Here is a 10,635-nt window from a genome sequence, read left to right on the forward strand (position 1 = left end):
CCTGCCTCAAGCCACAATAAACCACCAGTCTCCCTCCTTGCCTACCTCAGTCTCATGAACCCCAACGAACCTACGTCTCTCCCCTTCAAATGATACCAAATCCTGCCCTGTCCTGAAGGGGCTGGATAAAAAGTCTTACCTTATACCTTGGTCTTCATAGCATGATTTTGCACATATATCAGGAAATTGCCACTCAACATGACACTACATTGCATTCCTAAATGGCAGTCAGCTTTGTTAATGTTGTGAAACTACCTCAAATACATGGAAGTCATCACAACTTGTTGTCCTTTTGCAACAACCATCCTACGAAAATTACTCTTAATGTACCAAATTCCCCAATGAATTTCATTTCATTACCCCAGTGAAATGTCTACACCCAGATATTGTCCTCAGGTCAGTATCTACCAGGGTAGCAGACATAATAGAACTGATCCCATGGGAAGAACAGATGGAGGCCACATATGACCACCAGAGCGATAAGTATGTAGATGTAGCCTAGCATGTTTCCAAGTCGGAAGGAGAGATTTCACTTTCCCAGGGTGGAGGTTAGGTGTAAGAGGGTAGGTAGCAAGGTAAATTCTGCTAGACAAGATTCTTGGAGCCTGTAGAGATACGATTTGTGTCAGTGTCACATGAAACGCTTCTGTCAGCTGGTGTTTGTAATAAAACAACATACGTGGATTGTTCCTATTCTAGCCAGTTTTTAAATATGAAGAAACGTTTAAGGAAGATTGTAAGACTGGTTATAAAAACAAACAACCCAAGATTTTTCAATCGACCTATACAATAATTACAAAAAAATAAATAAACAAAACAATGCAGCTATGCATCAGTTAGGTTTCACGTTAAGTCATCATAAATCTTGTACCACCTTGTTCTGGTACCAGGATTCAGCCTCCGCTCTGCTCCTGTTGGCGATGTCCTCATACTGAGCTCGCACCTCAGCAATAATAGCGTCCATGTCAAGATCGCGGCTGTTGTCCATCTCCACCACAACAGATATGTCCTTGATCTGACTTTGCAACTCATTAATTTCCTACAGAAAATGATAAGATATTTTTAAAAAAGCTGTAAAAACAGAACTTTTACTTTAGGGAGCCATTAATGTGGAACTGTGTGGTTATAAAAGGTTTTTACCGCATCGAAGAGCTGCCTCAAGAACTCGATCTCATCTGAGAGCCCATCCAGCTTTGCCTCCAGCTCCACTTTGATCATGTAGGCTGCATCTGTGTCCTTCAAATCATAGCGTTTAATGGTGAATACCAGACAGTTTATGGAAATGTCCCAATGCATTATTTTTGTAGGTAAATTTGCACAGACCTTCTTCATGAGGACAAAGTTATTCTCACACTCATTGCGCTTGTTGATCTCCTCTTCATACCTTAGAAAGCAGAAAAAAAGAGAACTCGTGTTAACTTAATGTGTTGTGTTGCCAACACTGTCCTCAAACAGGAGTCATTGTGATCCAAATTAACAAGACATATAAAAACAAAGAGTAAACATGCCGTCGTTAGCATACTGCTTCAGTTAACTGCAGAACATGTGAGTCAAAGTGGGGTTGAGTTTAGTGAAGTATCAGACTTACATTCTGTATTTCCAAATGCCTAATCTTAAATGACATGAATTGGCAATTGGGACAATTTCTTAATCGTTTTTTCATTCCCTCCCTTCCCCCTCTGGTTTTAAAACTTCAGGGTGATTAATACAAGCTGCACTAATAGACTTTTGGTAAAGCTGGACTTTCCAGGAGATGAGGGTGGACAAAGAATCAAACCAGTTTAGTGTTTAAGCCGCAGCTCCACATACTTGTTTTTGTAGTCCTCCACCAGGCTGGTCGTCTGGTGCAGGTCGGAATCCAGTTTGAGTTTTTCATGACCCAGGCTGTCCAGCTGCTTACGAAGGCTGGCTATGTACGCCTCGAACATGGCGTCGATGTTGGACCGAGACGTGGTCTGCTCCTGCAGAAGCTTCCACTTGGTCTCGAGCATTTTATTTTGCTGTTCGAGGAAGCGAACCTGAAGACAACGAGAGCCATTAATTAAATTTGTGTTTATTCTCTCTCGTATGGCTTTCTTCCCAGTGCGGCACAACCAGACGCAAAGTTATCTGCCCTTTCAACCTGAACAAGTCCTTCCTGAGTTATGAACATGTCCGCTCAGCGCCCCACTGGCTGATGATGCAAAAGTAGGAGTTATGGTCCAAAGCTAAACTTTAATGGCTATTATAATGTTATAAAAGAGTGAGATTTTGCAACCTATATTCATTTGTAAAAACACATACACTCTTTTTCTTTCAATTGTCAAAGAACAAATGGATAATTAATTAATGTAAAGTCCAGGGATGACTAAAAAAAAAAAGCAATAAGTTTGACTGCTGAGAGACACTAAAAGTTTGCTTAAAAATATAAATTTTTCATAGAATGCTACGGTTAAACACAATGTGGTACTGTGTCCCAGGTGCCAATTGTGCAATGATTCTTTCTGTCTGTAGGTTGAGTCAACATGATGATAGACACATGGTTCTGCGTGTACTCTTGTTGCTGTCACACTGGTCCGGGCAGCAAAGGGAGAGAGAGCTGTGGTTTGTGATCCAAGGAATTACTGCAGGCTTTATTTAAAACCCCCTTTCATTTTTGAGAGCCTCCTTGAATAAAGAAAACTACTATGTAACGCTGAAAAATTGCAACTCACTGAAGAATCTAACAAGTCCGTCGCAGAAAACAAGCGTTGTTCTGTAAAAAAGAATTGTCGTGTTTAATTTAGGCGGTACAACAATGATCCATTCTTCTTTCAGCATAAAAGCTTTCTTGGCCTCATAAAACAGGCATTGTTCAAGTTTCTTCTGCAAAGATTTACTGAACATCCTTAAAACAAGAGGCTTGTCTCTTGCAGCTATTTCTCAAATTACTTCCACTCCTCTCCGTTTATGGTTGTACTAGCTGTAACTGGGCTTTAAAAAAATAAATAAATAAAATAAAACACAGGGAATTGGTTTACTCTTAACCAGTAAGTGAAACTGACCCCTGAAACTTTCTCTTCTGTAAGTGATTCTGCAGGGCATTTCTCAAAAACACTGCTGGATTGAGAGTGACTTTTCATCCTGAGCTCTTTGTGAATTTTTGAGTGAACTTTTTTAGGCCTCTACGCAGAACAAGTCATTTCCCCCAGATTTGTTCCACAAATATAATTTTAAAGAATCTTGTTCTGCAAGGCATTAATGTCCCAAGGCCGATCACCTGCTTTGGTGTGCAGAACACTCATTTCCTTTGCACTTCCTGAGTTTTTTTTATTATCTATCCCAACAGTCAGGTAACACAATGTGCATTATTTGTTTTCTGTTTCTGCTGTGGATAGAAACTGTCACTTTCTCTAATGTGTCCTGCCCTGACTGCTTAATGGATCAGATTAATGGATCAAATTGCCTTACCATATTGTTGCAGATTAGCTCTACAACAGAGTGAAAGATGGTTTTCCCCCCTGTTATATAGACACAAAGGTTTCTTCTCCCTGAGGTTGTGTTGGTCCCTAACATTCTGCCACAGTAACCTCTTGAGTGACTGACCTTGTCGATGAAGGAAGCAAAGCGGTTGTTGAGGGTCTTGATCTGCTCCTTCTCCTGGACGCGGACGGCCTGGATGGTGGGGTCGATCTCCAGGTTAAGGGGAGCCAGCAGGCTCTTGTTCACAGTCACGGCGGTGATGGGGGCCGCCACTTCATTAGCAATACCCCCACCGAAGCCCACATGGCCAAAATCCCCTCCACCTCCTCTCAGTCCAAACCCCCCAGCAGCACCGACAGAAGCACCACTGCTGCCAACTCCTCCATAGGAGGAGCGGGCGGCGTAGCTCTGCCTGGCACTCCCCACGCCGCAGCCCCCATAGCCGGAGAATGAGCGGCTGCTGTAGCCCTGGGTGGGACCCCTGGAGGACGACACCGTGGAGAGGGCGGTGGTCTTTACAGCTCTGACAGACATGGTCACAGTGGGAGTCTGTAGCACCGAGGCGGTGAGAGAGGAGAAGAGTCGGGGGCAGATGGAGACTCTCTGGTCCTCCGTGGTATTTATCAGAGCAGGGGAGGCACCCCGCCGGGCCGCGATTGGCTGCAGTGAAGAGGAGAGAGCGAGAGGGGTAGAAGTGAGGCAATGTCAGGAAAGAAAATTACGTCATGTTACACATTTGTAGCAAATTAGAGACCCGAGTCACAAGAACAGTCAGAGCATTCTTCGTTTTACGGTTGTAATGCAGACAAAAAAAAGTCAAATTTGTTCAGATATTTGAAAAGGTGAACTTTCCATACTTTAGAAATAATTCAACTTCTAGAAGGTTTACGGTTGTTGACCGATGCCTGTCATATTTTATATCTATAAAAAATCATACCTTGGAAATAATTAAGAATCTAATTTTGCCACCATCTTATCCACTTCACAGCCTCTTATCATAGATGTGTCAGTGAAACTCGGCTGCTCAGTGTGATGTTGGTGCTGAGAAGTGACAATATGTCTCATAGTTGTGGAAGCAGCAGATCTACCCATTTACTTGGTGAATTTTATTCAAGGATCCTTGTCCAAAACAGTCACTAACCAAAGATATGAACCCATGTGTAAAATAGCAAAGTGCGCTGCACTGACTAGTTTGGGATTATGGATGCATTTACAATTGGTCCAAGGAAAAAACTTTATGGTTCAGCCATTCTTCTGAGCATTTTTATTATCGATGTGTTTATATGCTCACTCACCAAGTGAATTCCTCCTATATCTGTGAGGTCAAAAACAAATACAGTCCAATCCTTCTTCCTATCACCAGACCCCACCTTAGTTTCAATGCAACCTGCCCATACAGCAAATTATGAAAAGACTGAGAAAACATTTTCCCTCGCTCTCAATTTCAACTCAATGCTAAATGTCACAGAGACAAAAGATTTCTGTACGGATTTTAGAAAGAAGTCGAGTTCAACACCTTAAGATCTCATGAAAGAGGAACCATGTAGAGTGGGATCAGTTTTACAAGTGCCTGCGTGTTATGTTCGGTACTGATACTAATCATTTGATTTATTAAGATAGAGGAGCAAGCAATTCTGCCCAGTTTTTCATAACACTTCACACATTTAACACAAAACCTCAGATGTTTTTTCTTAAACTGGAACACTTCCACTAAAACTCTATAATTACTTACCAAACAGTTTTCTTGCCAAATTGTGAGATAGTATCAATTTCATGTCTCAGCATTAAAAAAACTGTAATAATGGTTTGATGACCTGAAATATTTAAGAATGACAAGAAAAAACAGAAAACTGGATGGATGGATGAATGTGTGTACCGTGTGTGTGTGTGTGTGTGTGTGTGTGTGTGTGTGTGTGTGTGTGTGTGTGTGTGTGTGTGTGTGTGTGTGTTATTGTTGCCATGGCGTCACGTATCTCAAATCTAAACAGCTTTCTGGGAAGACCTCACCGTTTTAAAAAGGTTTCAAATCTCATTGTGTGGAAATTGTGATGCAGCTTGGCAGGTTTGTGATTCACGTTGCTGCTGCCAACTTTAACCAGAGCAGTCTCCTTGCCATTTTAACTCTTTGAATTGTGCACTGCAAAAACTTTTGCAAATGTACAACAATTGAAGCGGTCCTGTTAAAACAAAAAAACAAAACAAAAAAAAAAAACATGTTTTGCTTGGCTATTCTCAAGGAGTGACGTAATTCTTCTCAAAGGAGTTCTTGTGCTGAACTTGGAGAAGACCATATATGTACAAGTCAACCAACTTTTGTTTTTTTTCCCCCTTAAACAAAGCTACAGCTCACTGGGTTGAATATGAATAAGGTCGCTTTTCTCATCCTTGATGCAATTCCTTATTTGATCAGGAAATCTGGGAACCCAGAGGGTAATTCGCAAACTTTATTCTCGAATCTCAGAGAAAGCCAGAGATGTTCTCCTGTGCAGAGCTGCTAAATGACACACCGAGGCAGGAATGTGCTGAGAGACACACGTACGTGCGACAAGTCAGACGGGAACAAAGGTGAGAAGAGGAGCTGGTGGGGTATATGAGAAGACAATTAGCAAAGATAAGAAAGAAATCTGTTTCACAACCACTGGCTGACTCACGGGGATCAGCAGGGGGAACTGGGTGGGATGCACGAAACTGCAAAGAAATGTCAACAGACAAAACAGTTCTTGGCCTTAATGCTTTATCGCTCCTGTCGTTTAATGCTTTCTTAAACATATATTTACATACTATAGCTCTGAGTAACTTTGAACTTAAATGTGTAGATGGTATTGAGCAAACTACGAGGATAATAGTGGAAGCTCAATGTTTGCAAAAGGACTTTGCTTGATTTTTCTGTTTTATCTCAAGTTGTCAAGTTTGACTGTTCATTATGTGCTGTTAGAAGCATATGTTGTAAAAGTTACTGCCTGCTTCACCCTAGACAAATAAAACACTCTGTCCCAAGTCAGGACAGAAATCTACACAACTTAATACCATTACATTGAGTAAAACAAACAAAAATGTATCTGTTGGGCCCTTTGCATTGTAATATTTTAATTCTAAGTATTGCTTTCATAAACTCCCACATTTTTAATCAAATACAGTGAATTTGATTGACCTGAAATAAAGTTTTGCGGTAACACTTTATTTGAAGGGGTGTGCATAAGACTGACATGACACTGTCATAAACATGACAGAACACCTATCATGAACATAAGGAAGTCTATATGAGTGCTTATGACGGTTGTCATGAAGTGTCATTCGGTAAATAATGACACTTTTAATGCAAAGTTGCTCTAAAAGTTGCATTAAAAGTCCATTAAAAGTGCCAACTTTGCATGATTTTGTAAATTATGATAATTTAATGCAAAGTTGGACTTTTTAATGGACTTTCAATGCAACTTTTAGAGCAACTTTGCATTAAAAGTATCATTATTTACCGAATGACACTTCATGACAACTGTCATAAGCATTCATAAAGACTTCTTTATGTTCATGATAGGTGTTCTGTCATGTTTATGACAGTGTCATGTCAGTCTTATGCACACTCCTTCAAATAAAGTGTTACCAGTTTTGCTCATTTCTATTTTTTTTTTTTTTTTTTTTTTTTTTAGCTGAAGTAACAATGCCAGATCAAGAGGAACTTGTTGCATAAAAGATGTCCACACAGTCTGGTCAATTTTGAGGGTTTCAGCGTCACCAAATCTGTCTGGGGCCATGCTGAACGAATCAAAGAATGCTGAATGAAGAAAACTATTTAAAACATTTCAATAAAGCTTCAGCAAAAAATAGTTAAGAGTATACACACTTGTCCAATCAGATTATTGAATTTTGTTTTATTTTTCTTTTATTCTTGATTCTTCAGTTTGGTTGTTTTTTAGTTGAATTGCACAGATTTTATGTTACTTAGAAGGTGTAAGAACTTCAAAACAATATATCTTGGTGCTACTTTTTATTGCACCGAATCTGGTATTTTTACACAGATGTACACAGTTTTTAGAGGAAATTTAAGACATTCTAGTGATAGACTGGGCCTCTATTTAAGATGCATAAAAATATCAACCCTTTAAATAGAGGGAATTGTTTAGTTATTACTTTCTGATTATGATCTATAGATTGTTTGCATAGCAGAACGTTTTTAGTTTTTTTCTTACTTTAGCCCAGCCTTTCTTTTTTATGTATTTTTATCCATTCATAAATAATAATATTGACTGTATACTTTTTTGTGACCCAGTAAATGTGGAGATCCTTTTATTCTTCTGCTACATCCACCGTTTAATTTGAGACTTTCGCCCTCTAGTGTCCAAATTGACTCTTTTCAACAGAGCAAACCCTCCTGTAGCGCTTGCGCAGTGTTTCCACTTCAGCTGGAGAAATTATAACGCGATGCCGCCACCTATGGGCCACTGCTGCAACTTACGAGTTAAAGTGATTTAAAGTGAACACGGACTTATCACTCGATTTTCCTCAAGAGAACATTTTTGTGTTTCAGTTTCCATTGTTCAGATAAGACTGTTTAATAACTCCATTACTTAAAATAACCTGATTTTTTTTAAAATAGCAAAATATCAATAAAAATGGTTTTACTCTGTAGTGCTATGTTGAATTAAAACTTTCAATTCAACTAAATTTGTTCAGTGGGAGGGAAAATATGACTAAATGATCCTTTTTAAGAAAATCACAATAGAAACTGTCTGACAATTTTTGTAAAATAAAGGTCAGTTTCACATTTTTTATATATCTTTATAGACTCTTTAAAACGGGAAAGTCAAAAGAATCCTTGGTTTACGTTTCACTATGAAAAGTTGAACAAAAGAGGCAGAATCATTCACTCATTGTGCATTTTCTTTGACAATTTTTCCACCTTATAAAAAAAAAATCCAAGTGTCCTGTAAAGAGTTTATGATCACAGCATGAATAATTAAACAAACATGTACTGTTTAGTTTGAGAAATGGATCTGGCTCTTCAGAATTTACACATAATGAACAGTCAATCCTTTAAAGTCTTCCTGTGAAATGTCTTTGAGCTCAAAATGGACATGACAACCAACAGAGAAAATGTCTCTGAGACGACACATTTCATTGAGCTGCGGTGTGATGTGTGCCCCTCACATTTTTGTCAGTTGTCCTGCCCATAAAACTGGAAAAAAGAATAAATAGATGTATCTGAATTTGTTCAAATTTTGTTAACACTTGGTGGATTTTACTACTGTATCTTTAGTCAGCCAGGAAGGGAGGCGGAAAAGGGAGAAATGAGTAGAGAATGTCAGGAACTCTCTGAGTGAGAATGTGTCACCCTCACACATTTAGAAGCAGTCTCGCAATGTTTTCATATCTTTTGAGCTTTTCCACTTTTTTCCATTTATTAGACTTAATATCGAGCACTGATATGGGGAAGTTTATACCTCTTAGTTTTATATGATCAGTCATGCTTTGTATTGTATTTTCTGTTTTATATGACCACTGTAAACCCATAATATTTCCGATTTGAGATGATGAACTAAACAGGTCTCAGTGAAATGGGCTTTTTGTTTTATAACCTTAATCTGGTTTAAAGTTTTCCACAATGTTGCTGCTGTACTGCTTGGTCTTCATGAGACTCTCTGTTGACTCTAATAAATCCCTCCTTCACAGAATGGTTAGATTTATACTGAGATTAAACTACCAGTGTTAGGTAGGTCACTGTTATGGCAACAGATCTGTGCCATTTGATAATCACTCCTGTGAAGGACACTTGCAAACCGAGAATTTGACAAGAAAAAAACATTTTACCTAGAAAAATGCAAGTACAAATGATGTCGATCCAAATTGAGTTATTAAAATTCCTCTTATTTCTTTCCAAAAAATATGCAGTACACGCTGTCAAAAACTGCATTGTTACACAAACATGCAATCCTTCTGCCGTCTGTGTGGTTTCTAATGCTTATTTCCTCAACAGGAAGTAAGCTTTTCAAATAAAACAAAATTTCACAATAAAGCTGACCTTCACCTTACTAAAATGACAAAAATTACAGACAAAAAGCATTGCACAAATCATCAAAATAATCATAAAATCTGAATATTTCTAATTTACTCCTCTAACGACTACTTTGAAAATGTAACTAGTTTCAATTAAAAGTTACTATTTAAAATAGAGTAACTTTTTAAATACTTGATCAATATTTATGCTGATCAATTAATTACATAGATTCACGTTTTAGTTACTTTTAGGCACTTTAGATATATCATAGCACTGCTAGTCTGTATGTCACCAGTAGAGGTGGGGATTAAGGCTCTTTGAGAAAAATCAGCTCTTCTGTATTTGTTCATGTCAAAAAGTTGTCCAAAGGACTAGCTGATTTATATTTCTTTATTTTTACTCAGAATGATGCAAATTATTTATCTGAACATTAAAAAAAATACTTTTCAAGGAAAAAAAAACCCACTTTGCCTTAATGTAGGTATTCTTTTACACTACTTTGTGCTGGTTTATCACATAAAATATCAGTAAAATCCATAGACATTTGTTGCTGTATTTTGGCATTAGTGCTTTCTGAGGTTTTTGTAAGTCTGTGAGAGCACTCAGTCTGCACTAACGCTGTATAAAGCAAAACAGGAAGGGAAGTGAGATTTATTCAAGGCCAGACCAGATGAGAACAGTAACATGAAGGCTGCGGTCCAACATTTGTGAAACACATAAACCCCTCCTAGTAGTTTCCAGATTTCTGCAGTCATTTGACTCACACAGTAAAACTTGTTCCAGTTTTCCTATCCTTCGCCCTTCCTGCCCTGTCTTTTAAAAACATCGTGCAGTTCTAATTCTCTGACAGAAGCAGGGAACGACACTCCACAAACGAAGCCTATCTGTGTTCTTTGGATTACGGGAAAGATACAAAAACAGATATTTTAATTACATTGTGGATAAAATCGCTGGTCAAGTAACAGTATGTGTTTGCCAGTTGCTAGTTTGGTTTCCCTTAGAGAATCAAACGTTGCCAACACACATCCAGACAGAGTCATGAGGTTTGAGTCACGCTGCTTTCATTCATCCTTCCTGTAATTTGCTGCTAGATTATTGCAGCTCTCTGCAGTTTGAGCCGGAGGTTTTTTTTTTATTTTTTAAACAGTTAGTCAGAATAATGTGAAGGGTGATATACAATGAAATTTGATCAAAGTTTTGTT

The 10,635-nt window shown here is 38.5% G+C and overlaps 1 protein-coding gene across 1 annotated transcript in view; it reads right to left on the minus strand.

Moving 5' to 3' along the window:
* Positions 1 to 4,087, minus strand: part of LOC106914392 (keratin, type II cytoskeletal 8-like) — a 5,531-nt gene extending 1,444 nt beyond the window's left edge. Inside the window, exons 1-5 of the mRNA XM_014981142.2 lie at positions 3,565 to 4,087; positions 1,810 to 2,018; positions 1,324 to 1,384; positions 1,141 to 1,236; positions 875 to 1,039 (exon numbers count right to left, since the gene is read on the minus strand). Coding sequence (XP_014836628.2) covers positions 875 to 1,039; positions 1,141 to 1,236; positions 1,324 to 1,384; positions 1,810 to 2,018; positions 3,565 to 3,975 — 942 coding nt within the window. The 5' untranslated portion in view covers positions 3,976 to 4,087. The remainder of the gene's footprint in view (positions 1 to 874; positions 1,040 to 1,140; positions 1,237 to 1,323; positions 1,385 to 1,809; positions 2,019 to 3,564) is intronic.
* Between the last annotated feature and the right edge of the window lie 6,548 nt (positions 4,088 to 10,635).

Source organism: Poecilia mexicana, unplaced genomic scaffold (genome assembly GCF_051168715.1).
Source record: "Poecilia mexicana isolate PSO_F unplaced genomic scaffold, ASM5116871v1 scaffold_5, whole genome shotgun sequence".
Taxonomy (NCBI): domain Eukaryota; kingdom Metazoa; phylum Chordata; class Actinopteri; order Cyprinodontiformes; family Poeciliidae; genus Poecilia; species Poecilia mexicana.